General features: G+C 36.7%; 1 protein-coding gene across 3 annotated transcripts in view; it reads right to left on the reverse strand.

Annotated features, from left to right (window-relative positions):
- Positions 1–18: 18 nt before the first annotated feature.
- The window catches only part of LOC110373981 (oxysterol-binding protein-related protein 9), an 84,559-nt gene continuing 62,490 nt past the window's right edge, over positions 19–22,087 (reverse strand). For all 3 annotated transcript variants that reach the window (XM_064038099.1, XM_064038101.1, XM_064038100.1), the window contains 8 exons: positions 8,839–8,939; positions 6,544–6,650; positions 6,120–6,205; positions 5,618–5,807; positions 4,950–5,209; positions 3,183–3,405; positions 2,559–2,786; positions 19–2,411 (listed from right to left, as the gene is read on the reverse strand). In XM_064038099.1, coding sequence (XP_063894169.1) covers positions 2,292–2,411; positions 2,559–2,786; positions 3,183–3,405; positions 4,950–5,209; positions 5,618–5,807; positions 6,120–6,205; positions 6,544–6,650; positions 8,839–8,939 — 1,315 coding nt within the window. In that variant the 3' untranslated portion in view covers positions 19–2,291. The remainder of the gene's footprint in view (positions 2,412–2,558; positions 2,787–3,182; positions 3,406–4,949; positions 5,210–5,617; positions 5,808–6,119; positions 6,206–6,543; positions 6,651–8,838; positions 8,940–22,087) is intronic.

The raw sequence follows: 22,087 nt of genomic DNA on the forward strand, positions 1-22,087 counted from the left end.
AAAACAAACAAAACCCAATAAAATAATGTAATTTTTTATTTAAATATACAACATGGTAGTTATAACTATGTAATTAAATAAGTCTATGTGATTGAATAATTCATAATTAATCATAATTTTGCAAGTGACCGTCGATTCCGTAAGATTTCGTTCACATTGTCAGTCTTTTCTATTTATTACAATTGAACCGACGTACAGTGGACTTAGAAAGTGTAAGCACCTACCCACTAAAGTAAGTGAAGTTTAGAGTCCCGTGGACATCGCACAAACGGATGGACAAGTGTAAAAACGAGATTAAATTATACCGTAATACCCCGAATACGTTTCTATCCATCTACAAATAAAGATCTGAGAGATACTTATAGATTTTTGGAGATACATTCGGTATTTCTTTTCAATTAGATACACGTTTTAAAGTTTGCTGATAATGATACATCCTAGATTATCAATTCAACAATACTCTTTGCATGACCTTACTTATGTCATACTTAGTCAAACATTGCAATTTGCCACTAAGTTGAGACGATACTCACAAACCTCGGGATATTACGCTGAAGGTACAATAACTTGCACTACATACAAACTACAGTAGCATACAAAAAGTATAGAATTTAAATCGACATCAGAGTATCATTGTGTGAAAAAGTATTGCAGTATAGTTATATTTTTAACTCCACATATTAACTTTTTTCAAATCTAGCACTTGAAACCACAAACTTCTCCTTTGAATGGCTATCGTTTTAGTTAACACACAAAGAATTAAAAATATAACTATACATATACATACATACACTACTTATTTGATATTATCGAATCCTATAGAGTACTTGCCAACTTAATTTCATCAATATCATTATTTCCTACCTTTTTGATAACTTTTACATATAAGGTTTCACTAACCGCTTCTACGGGTAGTTAGGATGTTTTCGCATTGGGCATTTGTTCAAGGTAGAATAAGCTTAAAGAAAATGCATACGAGTGACGCCCTGTTAGAATCTGAAATATATCTACGATAGAAGAGAGACACTCATTATTATAAATCGGTGTTATGAACATGTTTTTAAGTTCAACACTTTTTAATTAAGGAGGAGCAAAATATCTCTTTCAAAATGCCCGGTGCAAAAACTTCCTAAAACCATAACTAATAAAATATATCTTGATGTAATGTAGGTATCTTGCTTGTGTTTACGTAAAAATTCAACGGTGACCAAAGAGAATCATATTTCAAAATCTTGCAGTATTTTACAAATTAGTTTAACGGTACCTTAGATCGACACTACAGCTGCCTAAAACCGACTATTCACTATAATAACATTTCATTTCATAATACTCTTTAAATTCGCGACTTTCTTTCACTACCGTACATCGACCAACTTTTAAAAACGTACCTCTATTTACCCGACTGCGCGGGTAATGTTTTTGTGTTTCTAAGTCCATGCTTTTCTCGTACGGTGCACATCGCGTGTTCGAATCGAACAGAATTTACAAAGCGTTGCAATTTGAAATATAACATTATTTACAATTGTATTTATTGCTGAATTCTATCATAGGCCATAATAAGAATTGGGAATTTACAAGAAAACATGAATTATAAAATAAAACTTATATAAATAGTGTCGCGCACGCTGCCAGTTTTATCGAAATTATATCGATTAGTTGCTTTTGAAACACAGGTTACAATTAAAGTAGTATTTGCAGTTCACAACTTTTAATTTTGTTCGTGTTCAGAAACCAATCTTTCATTTAATCGACATATTTTCGGACTCAGTGGGTCATCACTATTGATGCCTTTATATATGTATAGGAAGGAACACATGAAACAGTAACAATTGAAAACATTACTGGCTATAAGACCGCATGACATTATTATATGGGGCCCATCACTAGACTTTTTTTTCTAGCTCAATTATCTTCATTTTAACAAAATAAATACTTAAAAATTTCCCCAAAAGACGAAAGAAGGGGATATAAAAAAACAAAATTACTACATTTAAGAACTCATGCGCGACATTAAAAAAAACCCTAAAATTATGGCATAAGAGACTTAACGGTCCAACTTTATCGATATCTAAAACAAACGTCGAAACCACACTTCGAGTACTGTATAAATAAGAGAAGGACACATGACAGGACTGACTTCACCCGAAGATCCCCGAAGATTCCCGAGCATACCCGAAGTGTGGTGCCGTTAGAACAGTGCGTCACTGAACATTGCCTACCCTAGAAGGTCTGTTGTAGTGACGAAGGAGTTTCTACCTTACTTCATAAGTCCAAGGTTGATTGTTGTTAGATTATCTAGTGTTCTCAGTGGTCTCGCCGTTTTTATGTTGGGGCGTTGTCTTGGTGGTGCTGAGACGTTTCTTGAGGGGCGCGGTATACTCCCAACCGTCTTCGCCTTTTGGGCTGAACAGCTGAAACAAAAGAGAGCAATTGAAATCTTGTGAATCAATAGTAACAGTTTATTTCATTTGACGACATCTTTTTGGGTGCTACCGCTGTAAAATCTTAGTTAAAGGTGGTAGGTAGGTGGCGCCACACTACAGTACACAGTAACATACCAGCGTGGTCCACTTCTCCCCCGAGGCGTCGCGCGACTTGACGGCGTCGCGCTGCGCCTGCTCGACGTGGCGCTTGGCGCAGGTGGCGGCGTCGCAGTCGGCGGCGCGCAGGGCGCAGGTGACGTGGCGCCACACGCGCCGCGACTCGTGCGCCGCCTGGCGGGACACCGGCGCCACGCGCTTGCGACGCGCCTTCATGTTCGATACTTCGAACAGTACTTCTGTGCGCTGGGATGATAAACAACATATAAGACTACTATCACTGACAGAACGGCATTGAAAGGCAGACCATTATCATTGCCCGTGAATGCGCAAGTTTTGCGCATATTATGCGCAATAGATGCGCTATGCAGATTTCATGTTAAAAGGTCTTTGTAGGACAACTACCAATAAAAAACGCCTCGTACTGAGGCGTCTTTTACTGTTGTTGTTGCACAACAAGATAGAATGTGGATAGAATGTGGATGTGGATTTTAACAATATAATTACAGTTCTGATTAGGTACAAACGAATTCTCCTTCAAATTCGTCTCAGGCTGGGGAGGGTCTGCATTCAACACAACATTATTGATCCCATTTAATTTCACTCCCATCCAATCACAAGCGCCCCAAAAATAATACTTACTCCAGATTCAGTCCAGCGTCCATCCATCCTTGAGTTCCACTCTCCCTGCGCCGTATAGTAGGGCTTCTTATCAGCGCCCGCGAACACTTCGCAAGTCACGCGGTGTTTCTTGCCGCCATAGAACGGCTTCGTGAGGAACTCAATGTTCGCCTTGTGGCCCGTTTGCACGCATTCTATGACTACCGAACCGCCTAGTTCTATCCAGGGGACTGTTAGGATTGATCTGTGAAAGGTGGAACATATTTTTAGGAAATTACATAGGTGTGAATTTTTAAGGAACTTAATGGTGTATTTATTGTGCTAATTGGCTGTATTGAAAATCAAGCAGTATTTTCATTTCAATGAATATTTTTGGAATAGGAAAAGATTTATGTTCTTTTCAAAAATTAAATTCTCAATAATGGCACCATTCAAAATCAAAATCAAAATCAAAATCTTTTTATTTCACATAGGCCTTTGCAGGCACCTATGAAACGTCACATTAGTTGCACGGTTCCAAAAAGTTGGTCTCATGGAGAAGAACCGGCAAGAAACTCCATAGACACTCTTTTTAAAAAGTAATATAGTCACAGTACAAACAGTCTATTACATAACAATAGTAAGCTCACAGAATTATACAATGCAAGAAACTTAAACTGTAAATCTATACAATGCAAAGGGAGAAGAAAAAGTCGTTTAATTGCCAGGGAAGCCACACATGGAGAGATGAGTTATCGCCATATAATATCTTTATCGTCAACAAAGTCTTGAATTTTATAATAAGCTTTTTTAATTAGGGTGGATTTTAAAGTGTTCTTAAATTTTATATCCGTGAGATCGGTTACACACTTAGGCAGCTTGTTGTAAAAACGGACACAATTCCCTAAAAACGATTTATTTGATTTCGTTAATCTGAATCTCGGAGCTACTAGCTTGTGTTTGTTTCTTGTATTAATAGAATGTATATCACTTTTAACACTAAATTGATTTAAGTTTTGCGTACGAACATTATATTTTCTAGTATATAAAGAGAAGGTAGTGTCAGTATGTCAATTTCTTTAAATAATTCTCTTAATGACTCGCGAGGGCCGAGGCCATAAATTGCACGAACTGCCCTTTTCTGGAGAACGAAGATTGAGTTTACGTCAGCCGCTGCCCCCCACAGTAAAATGCCATAGGACATAATGCAATGGAAGTAAGCGAAATACACGAGCCTAGCAGTAGCAACGTCAGTAATCTGTCTTATTTTTCTGACTGCATAAGCTGCGGAACTCAGCCTCTTTGACAGTGCTGAGATGTGGGCACCCCATTGCAATTTAGAGTCAATGGTGATGCCCAGGAAGACGGTTTGACTAATAACATCTAATTTATTATCGTCCAGAACGATGTTGAGCCCTACTGGTGTTACATTAGGTAAAGAGAATTTAATGCATTTCGTTTTGGAGGAATTAAGAAGCAAGTTATTCGCGGCAAACCACTTGCTCAGAGTAACCAAGCTATCGTTTACGTCTATAGGACTAGATTCCTTTCTGTTAATTTTGAAGACAAGGGAAGTGTCATCAGCAAATAAAATAATATCAGAGATCACAGACATCATATACGGGAGATCATTTATATAAGCTAAGAATAAAAAGGGACCTAAAATTGAGCCCTGCGGCACGCCCATTTTTACTAATGACCCAGATGAAGTTGAGCCACTTATTTTGATTAATATAACCCAAAACACAATATTTTACAAAACTAAAGCTGAATATTTCAAATCTGAAACTTGCTCAAAAATAACCTCACCTGCCATATCCATTAGGGAACGTAAGCGTATACTCTTCCCCGGTATCCAGAAGCGTCACAGTCCCCTTTCCAATATTGTGCACTCCGATGGACAAACCAAGGAACTTGCTTTTAGTCCAGACCCAGGCTTCGAACTGAATGCGTTTGTTCACGTGTTCCGCGTAGAACGCTGATATCGGCGGGTGGTGGGATACTTGCTCCGCTACGAAGGACAGCTGGTCCGGTGTGCACCAGGGGACTGGACCGTCGCCTACTTCTTGCTGTTGGGAAGATTGAAAATTTTTAAGGGTGAGCTGCATCGTTTAACAATTACGATAACCAAACTGTAAGCCGTGTTCTTGCCGCCCATTGATCAAATCGACGATATAATGATTGGGTTTTCGTTATAGCTAAATGGTGCAACCCAGCCTAATTTAGGTTACAAGTAATATATTAAAATTAAAATGGATAGTAAATATTTTTGACGCAAATCTAGAAAGAAGCCAAGACCAGCTAGTGCCAGCCAGTCGTTGGTTGAATAAAGTTACTTATTCGAATATCGTATATACGAATTATCCTGGCTTGTTTATGTTAGCTTGCACCTTAAGGTGCCACAGACAGATACAAGTAGCGGACAAACTTTTTGCGTTGGGGGGTAAAAAAGGTAACTTAACTATTTCTTTTCTTACCTTCTCATTATTACTCTGATGCACTTCTCCGGGCACTGCGTCCAGGTCCCAGTGGCATCGGAAGACCTCCCCCAGTATGGGGTTATACGGCTTCTTAGCAACCTGGGACTTGCGACCAGCGTGGTACGAGCTGAGGTACCATCGGCACACCTGTACCATACGGTCTCGGGGTGTGGGCTGGTCTACTATCCTGGGAACGGAGAAAGTTTTAAGTCATTTAGGAATATTATTGAAAAGAAGGTAACTACTGTCGACTAAATTCGTCGTGGAACTTTGTATGGTCTCCGATAGGTTAAAAGTTAGCGAAGTTAGTTAAGACTTTTGGAATACAAATTGTACACTTTTAGGGAATTAATTTAATTGGATTTATCCACTTTGTTTAACAATTACATTTATTTATTCGATTTAGACATAGTCGAATTAATGTAGTTCATAATGAAAACCAAAAGCTTTATGTATTCAAGTATTAAATTAAAATGTTAGAGATCTGTTATCTACTTACTTGACGAACTGATCAGGATGTGCGAATGAGTCTGCATACATCTCTAGGAGTGATCGCCTCTCCAATATGAATGTCGGTAGCACAACCTAGAACAAAACAAAATTACATTATGTGAAGTGTGGAAAGTACAATACTATTTCTTTTTATGGTGAACGCACACCTATCTCAATAGAACACGGAGAATGCGCGGAAAGAAATTACTTTTAAAATATTTATTTATTTTAGCCACAGGGCGAAACAAATGTCACATATTTTACTGCAAACTCGAAGATATTCTATTCCTTCTTTTGTTGCTTGTCTTTTAAGTATTAGTTTAGGATAAAAGTAGAACAGGTTTGAAATAAATATAAAACTTTCTTTACTATTTGAGCATCATGCATCTATGGCAACGATAATACATATAATGAAAGATAAAGATATTTACCTTAGTGAGATCCATTCCAATCTTGACCTGTGACAGGAGATGGGTGACCACGGAGCCGTGGTTCTCCATCGACCCGAGGTCACTGTCCGACTCGTCCTCGTACAGGGCTGTTGATGGAAAATTATCATTATGTAGGTAGAGGGACATAAGGTTTGTTATACAATGGCATTCCAATTTCAGTCAAAGCTAAAGTTCCCCGGTTTTAGGCGGGCTTATTCTGTTGCCTATATTTGTCTAGTCCTGAGAGAAGTCTAGACCTTCTGGATTTTGTTTAGGTTAGTTAGGCAAAACCGGTTTTCACAACCTTATTACTGTTTACCTTAGCAGACTCAGGAGGAAACTACTACATATATCTAGTCTGGGTATAGGTAGGTTCAGTCGTTTTCAAGTTTTGCTCTTAGCAGCATATTGAGAGATCAATTAACTTACTTAATAGACTGCCCTAAAAAGTCGAGTCTTATGACGTCTATGCTTTGACAGAAAAAATATGTCGAGTCCTACAGCTTAACTCTCTTTCATGTTTGGAATGGTGCCAGGGAAACTGGGAAAGGCCAGTTCGTTCGATTTTTATGGGCAGTCATCAAATAACTGTCTGTATACGTATAATGTAATTTTTATTTTTATGACTATGTTTGGATATTTTGAATAAAGTATATGAAATTACATTCTGATAAAACTCTTATTCATTTGGGGCTGCAGCAAAAATCATGAATTATGATGTCTATAACAAGCAATGCAAAATGTAATATCATGAGATTGCAACGTCACTTTTAATTCGACCTACACCACTTTTGTTACGTGATTTCTTGTTAAACTATTGCCGTCGTAGGTACCACAAAAACTTTTAAACGCCTGTTGAATACTTGTCTAAAAAAATGACAGATTATGACGTTGAAATAAGGTCCGTTTTGCAGCCACATTTTTTTAGAGAAGTGTTCAACAGATGTTTAAGTTTCTGTAGTAAGGCTGTTGAAGTTTAATGGTGAGATGCACCATTCAACTTTTAAGATAACTACATTTTCAGTTGTCAAAGCGGCAAGTATACGACTCTGGTTATGGTTTGGTTAAAGTTAAATGATGCAACCAACCGTTAGCGTTCCTTGGTAAATGCTTCCATAACCACTATCCACAAACAACAATTCCTGGAACTACTGTTATTTAGATGGCAAAGTTTATGAATCAAATAATTCCTTGAAACTTATTTTTGGAAGGCAATTGGAAGTAATCAACTGTTTAGGAAGTGAATAAGTATCAACTGGCGTAGGTCGGTCTTATTACATACAATGTTTAACTATGATTCTGCCCGTGTTTACTTTTTCATTTCCTCTTGACGAAAATAAGTTTCAAGTTGATTATGTAGCAATTTACCTACAAATGCATATTAACTAATATATAAATAAAGCAGCATTCGATTACCTAAACCATTTAATAGGTATGATTTGTGTCTCTAAGCCCAGATTTTAACAATCTTAAGAGTTAAAGATGACTTAACTCTCCATTGCACTTGCAACGTTTTCTACTCGCAAGAAAACTTGATACTGGTGGCGATTTAGTTACCAAATACCATGTAAATAATTTTCCAAGTGCAAACGTTACCAATACAGTTTGTAATAATGTATGTTTTTATTATGTTTTCAATACCTAAGGGCTGCCACCGTCTATACGTGAACAAACGACGACACACCACAAGTAAGCCCCGTCGTGCACATTGTATGCTAATCCCCAGAAGCCCCGCGAAGTCGTCTGCACATTCGTGTCAAAGGATATTCCTCATAGTGCAGTCGTGAGGGGAATAATGTCGTGTATTGTATTCGTTGTAAGTTCGTACGTGACGTTTTGGTTGTGGGTGACGCATTATGACGGTTTTGTTTAGAGTGGGGAAGATAAAAAAGTTATGTTTAATTGACTTTACAGAGGACACAGATTACCTCGTGGCTATCATTTGTAAAGGCTGTTCAACAGTTTAGCATAGCTTTCTACTGGTCTTGCTGTTAAAGTCTATGCAGTATAGTATATATGCTATGCAGTAGGTAATATACATGAATATCGTAAAGAAGCCCTCTTAGTGAAGAAGATAATTTGTTAGTGAAGTGAGATAATCTGTTCCAAATCATAAGCTATGTACTAAACTTCAAGATATAAAATCCTGTCTCTTAGTGTCCCTCTGTGTCTCTGTTTTCCCTGACTTTCCTGTCTTGCCATAACTTTCTTCTTCTACACAATATAGGTGTGTGTATTGTTGTGCTTCGCCTACTATACCTTTAAGGGTCGGTCTACAAGGAGCATAAATCTTACCATCGTAATCAATTTCTCCATCCCTGGTGCGCGGCAGATCGACGGCGGGCTGCGCCGAGTCTTGCTCGGGCGCGCCCTCCGCCGGACAAGTGCGACTGGCGCTGTAACAATACATAATGTATGTTTATTCAGTTGTTTTCTATTTTATTAAGTCGGCAAAAATAACTAGAGTCTTATGCTAAATTGGTTTAGCATATATGTTGATTTGGGTAAATGTAGTATAGAGAATTCTGCACGGTGTACCGACGATTTGTAGTAGGTACCGGGCCAGTGGACAGATGTGGGCTGCCCATGACAGGGATGGTTGGCGTTCCTTGGGAGAGGCCTAGGTTCAGCAGTGGCAGGCAATTGGCTGATATAACGATGATATACATTACTAAGCAACTGCACATATAGACTCGGCTCGCTAGCGCCTAGCTAGCCAATGCGACAAAAGTATGAAAACGTTTACAAGACATGCGTGACACAAACACTCTCTTGTCAAAGGACAAGAAAGTCACTCAAAAAATAAACTCTGTGAATCCAGGAAACATAAAAGCCACTATCTGCTCATCTAAACGCGGTTTCCGACTTTTCCATTATTAATTTAAAATTCCATATGAGACAGCTCAACGCAATTTTGAAAACAAAATCCTTTATGTACGTCGTGAGAGGGCGACAAGAGACGAATTAAGGGTAATAAAAAATGTAATAAGCTCCTGCTTAAATTAAATTGCCGTTACGAAAGAATTTATTGGTCCTGGGGAAGAAAGGATTGGTAGCTAATCGCTTATAATGTAAGGTTTCGAAGTTCTGTGTAAACCTCAGAATTTGAACATCTGTTATTAGGAAAGTTGAAAAGTAAGGTTATAAAATACGTATTAGCAAGTAGATACATAATCCTACTAATGTTATAAATGCGAAAGTCCGAAATTTTGTACACATAATTCTTGGTGGTACCAGAATGAACGTAGGATACTTTTTATCAGCAGACCATGCGGGCGACGCTGCGGGCAGAAGCAAGTATTAATATATAGGTAAAAAAAGGAAACCTGCAGGAGTAATTAAGTGTAAGTTGCAAAAAAATGAGTCCACGAGCGTCATTACCATTTTACACGCTATTACAATTAACACGAACGGTAATTAAATTGCAAACGCCGAAGTGATGGTAGGGTGTACCCATGAATGTAGTACCTATAGGGTTTACAGCACTATTACAGTATTTTATCTATTGCTTTATGGCTCATAAAAAGAGAACATACTCCTGATATTAGAAATGGCATTATTTTTATCACTGTAGTTATGGCCAGAAACTGGGAAACTTAAGAGACGTTAAAGTTATCCTGATATCAGGGTAAGGGAGATAAAAAATGGAACTACAAGGGACCAACCAAATCGTCCCCTTTCATCTGAAATATTTTATCGTCTTTCAGAAATATAGTCATCATCTCCCGAGCCTTTACCCAACTATGTTGGGGTCGGCTTCCAGTCTAACCGAATGCAGCTGAATAATAGTGTTTTTCTTTTAAGAAATATGGTATCAGAACACAAAACTTTCATATACGGCATGGTGGGTTACAAGAATAACATACAGACATTTTTGAGACAATTCAAGGGGTACTAATAAAGGAGATAAAACTGCGTTACGGATCGTCAAACGGACATTAAATGTATCCTTTATTACGGTACGAAGCCTTTTCAGTAATGTTTCCCGTACAATGGTGTAACTTATAGGACTCTCGAGAATAAACAAAATTTAATATTAAAGGAATACTTGTATGTGGCTCGAGGATAACGTAAATTGTAGTTTTGTGTTATGTTATGAAGAAATATGCTGTAAGAAAAGTTTTTCAGGTTACAACTATAGTCATATATTCAGTGAGTTCTAAAGTATGAATATGGAACTATAAGACTCATTCATGTACTAATATTGTTTACAATGTTATGGTAAAGTGAGAGTCCATTTTGTCGTGTATCCCTTCAGTTATGATGACATTACCAGTAATCTTTATGACTTATTCCAGTCGGTTTGTGAGGGCAATAAACCGATAATTCAATGTAGCTATAATATAAATATGTCATGCTGTAAAATATCAACACTTTTTTTCTCAAAATTTTGTTAATATTCGTTTCGAATCTATCGGACGAGAAAAACGAGTTGTTTATATCCCAAAAGCAAATATAAATATGCTAAAAAACAGATGAATATTAAACAGAATAGAATACTAGCTTAGAGCGACAATTTTCTAGTTATAGAAATAGAAACAACTCCACGAGCGTTTGAAAAGGTCAAGTGTAGGTGTATGCGATTATACTTCTGTAGCTAACATTTGAACTTTGAATTAAATTGCTTTCCAGAAATCAAGTGGGAGATGCATGTGAATAAACTGAAGATTAAATATACCTTTGTGGTCATACCCAGTCATGCTTAACAGTTAGTAATAAGCACGCTTGTTTGTCAGTTGATATTAGTGAAACTCTGAAACGATACAGTATGGACATAAGAACCAGAAGAATCCATGTTTGAAAAACAAATGCTATAAGTGTGTTAAGTATGAATGTATGCATGGAGACAAAATATAGATAGATTGCCTGAAAGAGGGCATAAAAAAATGGTGTGAATGACTGCTGGCAAAGAGAAGTGGGTGCGGAAAGCATATAGCGCCGACCCCAAAATAAAAATACAGGGCAGGAAAAAGAAGAAGATAAGAACAATTGAAACAGACCTCGCAGGCTACATTTTATGTAATGTTATTGAAAGTTCCGTCGAGATGAGGGTGGAGGAAAAAGCAATGGAGTGAATAATAAATAAAATAATTTATTTCAATAAACTGAATATTAATTAGTAACGTAAATAAAGAATCAAAGTAGCAGAATTAAAGCTACGAATAATTTAAAAGTATAACCTTCCGCGACTCAATTCCGTGGGCTGAAATATGAAATATTGAAAAACGAAACGCGGTGGAAGTAATAAATAAAGAAGAATTTACTGCTTTATTTTGTAACCACTAATTAATATAGAGAGGGCTTCCGGTTAGACTGGAAGCCGACCCCAACATAGTTTGGGAAAAAGGCTCGGAGGATGATGAGAGGGCTTTTTCGGCTTTACTGTGTTCAATTATAAGATATTTACTATAGGAATGTATTATATTTCTATTTACATGACTGCGTGAAAGTAAAGAATGGAGAAATTGATCTTTATTTTTGATATGATATGAGAAATCAGATCAAACACTTACGTATTTATTATTCACGAGAAGAAAAAATTCAACCTTACTTTCTTCCGAAATCTACAACTATATAAATTCAGGTTAGCTAGGACCTGTGCTTACTTTTTCATCAACATTTTCATAATAAAACCCAGCCTCGCTTTTAGGCTGCTATTAACCTAAAACCTTGTTGTTGTTATTATGAAAATGAACTTAATTACAATGTGAAGGCTAAACGTAGATATTAGGTTAGTGCTATGATTTCTAGGTGTAGCAAAATTAACATTGAACTCATAAATATGTAATTATAGAAGTTAAGTTTTATGTGAACGAGTCAAAGCTTTTATCATAAATGTACTTTAGCGAAAACGTTCATTTCTACATCTTCGGCAGTCGTTACGGGTCTATATCCGACCAGTCTTAAAAAGGGGTATTGGGTTGCCCGGTTTGAGGAGGTCAGATCGGTAGTCGCTCCTTATGAAACACTGGTACTCAGCTAGACAGCATCTGTTAGACTGGAAGCCGAAGCCGATTCGAACATAGTGAGGAAGAGACTAAGCAGATGATGACAAACTTCAAATCCATCATGAATAACAAATATATTTTGATTGAAGGGAACCACTGAACTTTTCAACTGCCAGTAATCCAAATGGACTTGTCAATAGTGCTTTTACCAACTCTATAGTAAAGTATACGGTCTACAAATTATAACATAAAGAGTCCAAATATGCAAATCCTGTAACACATTTCAGCACATTTTCTGTGTGTAGTATTGGTATAATATTTTTTGGCATCCTACGTATAAATAAAGGTCAGAGCTCGGCCTTGTGTCCGATACGTAACATTTGGGAAAATTATTCGCGTAGTCAAATCTCAGATTATTATTTAGGGCGATCTTTTGTCCGAAGGGTGGTAACCACCCTTCGGACAAAAGATCGCCCTAGCGTGGAAACAAAGGAAATATGGTTATATATAAAAGCCTTTTCGAGATATAAGGGCGCACCTGCTAATTAGCAACGTGGCTGCAGCTACTTATTTGAAAACTGAACGTATACGCCAAACAAATTCTTAGTATTCGTCTTTTGAGTGTAAAGTATACAAATTCTAATATGTGTATTTCCGTTGAAAACAACTGCTTCTTGTATGTAATGCTTGCATTAACCAAAAAAAAAACATATTTTATTTAACACCCTGTAATTCTAATTTGTAGTTACGGATGTGAGCCGAGGGTTGATCAGTACCTTTAGTACAAAAATTACTACTTCTAACTTTTATGTGGTCCTATTTGGCAACCCTGATCGAGAGAGTATTTCATATTTCAGGGTATTACGACATGATTATGTATTCTGTGAACAAAGGAGAAGTTGCTGGTGTTTTGTGGTGCTAATCTTGCAGGTTATGCTACGTTAAGGTCATACATTTCTTTGTATTCTCCTAGAACCTATGAGCTTAATAAGTGGGATTATGATACTGTTTATTCAGAAGCCAGTAAAATTCTACAATAGTAAAAATATAGGTAGTAGTACTGGTTTTCGCAGCATTAATCACGTCCTGTGGAAACTGCTTCGTGCACACAAATAAAAAGTAGCTTATAGCCTTATTCGATACGTGAGTGGTCTAATACTGAAAGAATTTCGCACTGTAATCGCTAATTTGCGAGCAAGCGTGGTGATTAACGCTCATTCATTTGTATGAGAAGAGGCCTGTGCCCTGAAGAGGTACATTATTGTAAACTAGCTGGTGCCCGCGACTTCGTCTGCGCAGGTTTAGTATTTCGAACAATATGTTTACAAATTGTAGCCTATGTGTTATTCTGATGTATAAGCTATATTATTGTAAAGTTTCATTAAAATCCATTCAGTAGTTTTTGCGTGAAAGAGTAACAAACATCCATACATCCATACATACAAACTTTCGCGTTTATAATATTAGTAGGATAGTAGGATGGCTGAATGCACAAATTCAATGACTTCAGAATTCAGAACCTTGCTATTGTGAAGGGAGCACATACTCTTAGCGTAGACTGTAACACGCCTATACTAATTTCTGCGCCCCACTTTTTGATTACCTACGCTGCTACAAATATTTCTTATCAGTCTTCAAGGTAAGGCTGCAAGTCACGAACTGAGCTTGCCATTACTCATTATGGTTTAACATCATAACAGTGACTTAATGAGACCTTTATTTGTTCTAAAAACTGCAGAACAAATTGTTTCAAATAACAATATTGGTGACCACGGAACATCAAACAGTGGTTGCGTATTGCCGCGTTAAATGATTGATCATTTGGCAAAAGACAGACAGTATACGAATCCAGAAGAAGCATTGGTTTCCATCAAATATTATGTAAGTTTATATGTGAATCAGAGAAGAATTATTAATGACTACAAGCCCCGAAACCCGAGGCTAAGAGCACTGTAAAGATTTAATAATTTCGTAAACACAAAGTCATAATAAGGGTCTAGCTTTGATCCCTAAACATATCCAAGTACCTTTGAACAACAGTGACAGACTAATTATTATAATTAGTCTTTTGTAACAATGAATTAATCACAAAGGATCCATTAGGGACTGTCATTTTAATTGCCATAAAGAATATTTTATGACACCATTTACTGGATAAAGCTTTAATTATTAGCTTTGAAAGTAAAAAATATTATAATGAGCTTTTCAAGGTGAAAAGTGTATAAGTCCAATGTAATGGTGTCTACACAGCAAAGCCGCTGAGGCCGGCGGCACAGCCCGGCGGCCCAAGCCGCCGGGCGTATTTTGTACAATCATGCCGCATGCTTGTACAAAATACGGCCGGCGGGTTGGGCCGCCGGGCTGTGCCGCCGGCATCAGCGGCTTTGGTGTGTAGACACCTTAAAAGCTCTCGATACCGTTTGTTTAGCACCGAGGTTTCAGAGAGCTCGTTAAAATAATAAACAGCTTAATATGAATATTCTGTTAATTAAATTGAGAGGTAGAATACGTCAATTATTTATGTTATTACGGCACGTAACTGAAGATTCAACGACGCTGAATACCTATCACAAAGGCAGACCTTTCAAGTATTAATGAAAATTAAATTATAATTAGTCAAATTATGATATTCATTATAGATAGAATACCTAAACAAACTTGGGCTTTTCACATCAAATTAAGCGTAGGACTTAATAAATATTCAATTAGTGAAAATAAAGATCCCTAAACAAAATTTCTCGCAAAGTCGGGTAAATAAAAACACACACGAAGATCAAAAACCTCTCACAAACAATGACATCTTTTGTTTAGATTTTGAAGAAGGACCTTTGGATTCTCAAGCAGTCCTCGAACCTGTCCTTGTGTCGGCACTTGACATTTGTCATGACCTTGAACAGTTAGCAATGGTAGCAAGACTTTACGTCGTTCGTGTAACTGCGATCGATAATGACCGGTAATAAACTGATTAGGAAGACACGTGAACACTAATGACTGTGGCGAGGTGAAATTATAGTGGAAGCCGCTTATTCTAATGATCAGGAAACAGATTTGTATTTGACCTTAGAATAAAGAAATAAAATTAACGAAGCTCGTTTTGATCTTTATCTAAAAATTTGGTTACATTAAGCAAATGCAATGGATAATATCACGCAAATAACAGATGGATAGAAATTGAGATGACTTTTAGGGGAGGACTGCTTCTATCAGAGCAATGAACAGCAACCAAAATGATCAGTTGAACGCCGACAATGTCTCGGAATCGCATGATTTGTCCGAAGTCGGGCAACATTTCAACGAATGCTACGCTATTGTGGCTAAACAATCAAAGTTTGTGGACGAAAACAATCAAAGTTGTTCCTTCACGAAAGCTTTTTTTTATCGCCGTGTCCCAAAAACTGAATGACATCACCCCCTACAGCCTTGATCGCGAAGGCTGTTCCATTACTGCAATGACCTCAAATGTCAAGTAGTGGCAAATGTACGTAACATATTGAAGCCCGTATAGGAATCGATGCTAATGTGATATTGAACGGTGCTTTAGTTTGATGGGCTAATGAGCCATAACGTGCTAACATTTCCTGAAACACATACGGAGCATTTACAAGCGAAAAAAAATATGGGGGCGAGTAGTTGGCGGCGAAAGTCGAAAGAAAAACAATCAATCAATCACGTTAAAGCAAAAAGTCTCGGGAATTACGAAAACTCATTACGACCAATGACAAGAAGATGCTTGTAAGAGTAAAAAAAAGATTCATTATGTACGTCAGCCCCGAAGCAATACACGACCATATACGAAAAAAGAAAAAAGGCCAAATTAGACCCATGTATTCGTAAAAAACAAGAGCATGGTAAACAAACCAACAGAGAGGTATTTCCAATTTCCCCTCTGAATCGTAATATCGACGGTCATGTCACACCCTTGTTCCATCGGCAAACGACTCGATGTATTGGTGCAGGGCTATTAAAAATTGACATTGACATCGACGACTTTAATTAATACGTGGAAACCACGTGGAAGTTTATCAGCTGTTACGCTAGGGTCATTGCCAACTAACAATGCATGGATATCGATTGGGTTACCAATATTTTATACAGAGATATAAGAACTTTGTGTCCTTTGTTATGATCCTCAGTAGTTTTTGTAGTGTTTTGGATACATTAAGAAATCCTCGACTTTTAGATTAGCCTATATCACCGAGTTTGGTCTACATATATTTTTATGTTTCATCGCCTTTCAAAAGTACGAACAAACAATTTTACAACATTCCTTGTTTAAACTGTAATTACTTCAACGATAGACAGCTGTTCTCTTTCGTAATAGTAAAAGCAAGATGTATTAGAAAAACAAATGGTGTCTCCCACGATAAAAAACTTTATGTTGTCTCTAAACACAAATGAAGCTATATAGTGATTATTGTCGACATGAACTACGTGGGAGATACCAGCTGAAGACCAGGGTTACTGGTAACTTACATTATATATGAAGGTCGATTGAACTTGACTTGTCCCTCGTTCAATGTTACGATCAAACGACTGATAGCACTGTTGAGTCACATTGCATTCAAGGTCTGTTTCTTCAAGACTTTCAATTTTTATATTAGCTTTATCTTTGCTAATGTCAAGGTTTGATTTGAAAGCAGTCTCAGTTTGAGCAACAGTTTTCAGCAGGAATTGCTTAGGAACAAGCAGATGTAGATTTCCCAACATATTTTTCTTTTTGTCAAAAGATATATTACCAAAATTACTTTCAAAGGTCTCCTTCAGGAATATTCTAATTTCTTTGAAGTAATATCTCCCGAGAAATATGTAGGTAAGCCCGTAATAGGATAGAACGAAATGAAAAACAAAGTCGTGCATAATAAAGGGAACTGATACGAAAGAGAAATGTATCCCATGTGCGCTTCCCATGTTACGTAAGTACGTCATAAAATAGCTACTCTAACCATGTATGTGAGATGAGTACATGATATATATTTTCAAAGATCTTTTCAAACACATCTTACTATTGGTTCTGTACAATATTTTCTAGAGATTTACGACCACTACTGTCTCATTGGTATTTCAATTTGAAATATATATATTTTTTTGTCACAGGCAATTTTCTTAATTCTTTTGAGCAGTGTTTGCAGACATGATTGATTCGTAAGACACAACACGGATAAACCAATAAGCGTAAACAATATAAACAACTCAGGCGCAATAGCAGCACACCCACAGTTTATTTACCCGCCCTATGCCAAGAGCGAACGCACTCGGCTAGACAATAACGTCTGCCGTGCCAAATGTAATGCTATAAATTTTCTATGAATCGTCTGCACAATGACGTCATCAACGTACAAATTATTTAGTTGCTTTCTCTTGAGTTTGTTGCGGAATTATTATGAAAGCGTTACATGAGGATTATGTGTTCAACGAGCTGGCGTTCGGTTGAATTTTATAAATGTTAGGTGTACCTGAAATATGGTTTGAATAATTAAAATTTAGTCTGTAACACAAACATTGATATTTCATATTTACATATTTGGGTGGAGGATTATTCTGGTAGTATCTAAAATCCCACTTACATTTTAGAAATAGTCCAAAATTGGGGGTACGAAAAGGCTCACGTTTCTTGTAACTATTTTATTAGTAAGTTCGTGGAAGGCCTAAAAGTACTTACTTGATACAATTGTCCTGTATCTGAAGTAGAAGAGTTCTAGATCGAAGTGACGCGGTCGGTAACTAGTCTTTTGTACGAGGGCACGTGGCATATTCAGTTAATCTAGTAATAGGACTTACAGCTGAGTGAGGACGTTTCGTTTCTTTGACTTTGGGAGAAATAGAGGTAGTAGGTTTAGTATTCTTAGATTTACTAGCCAGTACTAACTTCTAAATTTAAATCTACAGCAAAAAAATACTTATGGAAAACTCCTGACAGAAGTATCTGAAACGCAAGATTATGTTTCGACTACCACTACAAAATGCTATGACAAAATTAATTACTTTACACCATTAGCACGACTATTGATAGTCTTCAGATACTAATATTACCGTGGCACGAGAATTCAAGAGTTTATTAATTAATGTCTATCATAATTTGCAATTTCAGTTCACCGTTCTGAAAGAAAAGCTGGAGAACCTCCCACGCGCTGTTACCAATTCATTAATAATTTTCCAGCATTTCAGGTATAAATAAATCTAGACATGAAATTATTATTACAGCACAGACTTATTATTTATAGACCTTTATAAATAACTCGTTTTGAGGGCGCCCGTTGTGATATTTCAAATTAACTGGCCAATAACCTGAAAGAAAACATTTTATCGTATTTCCAAAATGGCGGTAACATAATAACGCATTATATTGTGGTCGTATATTATGCCGTGGGAAATAGAACGGACGTGTGTTAATGAAGCATATTTACCAAGAAACAAGTAATAATATTCAGAAACAAGAAATAATATTCAGAAACAAGAATTAAATGTATGCTAAGACAGAAAATCGATATACATACAAAAACATTTTAGTCTCCTTTAATGTTTTAAAATAAAATTCTAAACTGTATAATAAAACGATTGATGGATTGCTGATGATCCAGATAATGGGTGACATTATTTTGTAAATGGTTGAAACAAGAAAGTTTCCGTAAAGTGGGCCAAGTGTAATATTCAAATGAGTCCTATAAAGATATATAAAAAGAAAATACATACATAAAAATGTTAAATAGAGCACTTACTAGCTTGTCCTCACTACCTTCATTGCCAAGGGTTTGTAAACACTATCAACGCAAGTGTCTCTGCGTCTAGTGTGAACCGATTATCCATTTGAGTCACTTGGATAAATTGGTCCGACATGCGTCAACATACCCGCAGCATAGCATGATCTAACGCAATCTAAATGTTTTTCAGTTTGTTTGTAAGAGCGTCATTGCTTTCATCGAATTTCATCACTTCTATAGTAGGTACAACTTTTACCACACTGGATACGGTTGACGGTTTCCTACAGATCCCTGTAACTATTCAAGTACATAGACGATATGTCACACTATAAATTCTTGTTCGAAAATTGGTACCATTTGACTGAAAACTTTTGGGAATATCGATAATTTGGGAGTCACGTTCCATTTAGTAGAACCAGTGTAACTTTTAACGCTTATGCCCCGTATACATGGACGACTTATTACAAATTCCTTTTTTATGAAACTTTCTTTCCACTCAGTAGTCTATCAAGCGTGACGCATTACTGTCGAGTCCGTGACGATCGTGCGTCGATCCGACGCACTGTTTGAGATCAGAAGCCGTGAAGTACAACCGTTATGTTGACCGTTTCATGTGATGCACTGTTAAATTGTTACAATAGTTCGTGTCAACATATGCTCATGCTTTCATCTAATGTTTGTCATTGTATACCAACTTTCAACCTTTAGTTTACATAACTGAAATCATAATGCATAATTATTTTCATTCTTACATTACTAGCGCCTACAATTCAGTATTAATGTTAAAATTTATTCATCTGTATATTGTGACAGATACTTTTTGGAGATTTATCAAAATTGTTTACCAGACAGAAGAAATGTTATAGCTGAACATAATATGGTTAGATGGCCAATTTCCTCAGATCGCAGTAATTTCCTAACCTTGAACTTGTAATATGGTTGCAGGAAAACTATGCCAAAACAAAAACACACCTACGCAGTTAATGTTAATTTTATGTGCCTTCGAAGGAAAGGGTGTTCCCGAGCTCGTGACGCAAGCAACCGCTAAGAAAGGATCTAGCGAAATATAATTCCCCTAGCACGATCCTTTCACGGCTTTTGCGCTGAAAATGTAAAATTGAAATAAATTCAACTTCGTAGAAATAGTTTCGGATTAACTTTCAGGTTGTGCCTTTGTAAATATTTCTGTTAGTTTAGGATTAAGCGAAGGTTGGTTTAATAAGGATTACTGTTCAAGTCCTGCTTAATGAACTAAAAGCTTCTTCCATAGATGTGGAAGGCACAAACGTGAATAAATAACGAGCTCTCCTCTCAGACCGAGTAAACACTCAACTATAAATGGTAAACAAACTTCAAGGACCAACTGTCAAGGACACTCGCACAATTACGTGTAAAAAATACGAATCATCAAAGATTGTACCACAAGACCTTGATACATATTTTTATACTAACAATTACTGGGGAAAAAACTTAACATGAACTTCATGAAGCATGACAAGGCAACACTACAAAACAAAAGACAGTTTCTCTTGCAACGCCGGATGAGTGTCATCCAGCAATTGTAAAGCAAAACGTTCTAACAAAGGTAAACACTAGAACATTTCATAACCTTTGGTATTTTACTCTCGAAAAATAATGAGACACTCAAAGAAGAAGACGCGACGACGAAGGATACTTAGGATATAAAATGGCGGATTTATACGCGAAAATTCTCAGATGGATTTTGAAACACAAGTATTTTCGGGTCCCTGTAATTATGTAACTTAGTTTGCGAGCTTTGCGGAGCTTAATTAATTCTGTTTGCAAGACATGGTAATTTTGTTAGGGCAGAGTCTCATGGACTATTGAATTTTAGAGGGTCTTTAGTCCAGGGGGATTAATAGACAGCTTGTCTGCTAACGCGCTTTCACTATCGAAGGGTTTCGAGAAAAACTAATTTGTAGCCATATTTTCCTATTGTAAAAGGCTTTTCTTCATTTATTGCATACACAGCAGTTATTGTATTGTCAGGTCTTTTAATTTTAGAATCATGTTCATGACAGCATTGTTAGCAAATCTCCTGTGATAATATTACGTCAGTGTGTGGGATTGTCTGTGTTGTGTCCGCTTAATCAATTATTGAACTAAGCTCGCCTGGATGTTATGTTTACGTGGAATAAAGCCTACAGAGGGTTAAACAAACAATGGTTTAGGTAATCACAATAATGATCACCTACAGATATGTATTCAAATAGGATTCAAACGTTATCAAAATTAATCAGTGTTGCAAAAAATATCAACATAATATATTTATTTTTTATTTTGTTTGTGTATAATGAGCTTGTTAATATTCATTGCTCTTTCAGCCAGTAACTCTCGGAGGGGTTTGTAAAAAAAACTTGGAAAAACACAGGACTAAATAATGGTAAAACTTTGTCGAAATTAAAAATAACGAAGCATTCCGTTTGCTATCAAAGCGGTTCATGAAATTTTAGCCGAATACAAAGGAATTCTCGGAGGTAAAAGTGCGGGTGAGGTAATATTAGTTTTGTGGAGGGAAAGGATCGGAATACCAATTGAATGGAAATATGGTTCTAAGTAGGCTTTAATACTGGCTGATCAAGATGGGAATTACGAACCTACAGTCAAGAGCTAACTACAAATATATCTACAAATGAGATAGAAAGAGAAACCAAAACTGACATACAAATATTAGAGAATCCGGAAAGATATTATAATGAGGATTTTAGAAAAACATGACTGGTTGCATATGCGATTGAATTCATTACAATTTACAATGAACAAAACAAGATTCATTGAATCTGATTTCTGATTCAATCAAATTATTCCGTCCTCGAGAGTCTGGCTAGAATTTCAAATAATCGTAACGAACAGTTACATTTATCATATTATCCTATT

This window comes from Helicoverpa armigera, chromosome 15 (assembly GCF_030705265.1).
Source record: "Helicoverpa armigera isolate CAAS_96S chromosome 15, ASM3070526v1, whole genome shotgun sequence".
Lineage (NCBI taxonomy): Eukaryota > Metazoa > Arthropoda > Insecta > Lepidoptera > Noctuidae > Helicoverpa > Helicoverpa armigera.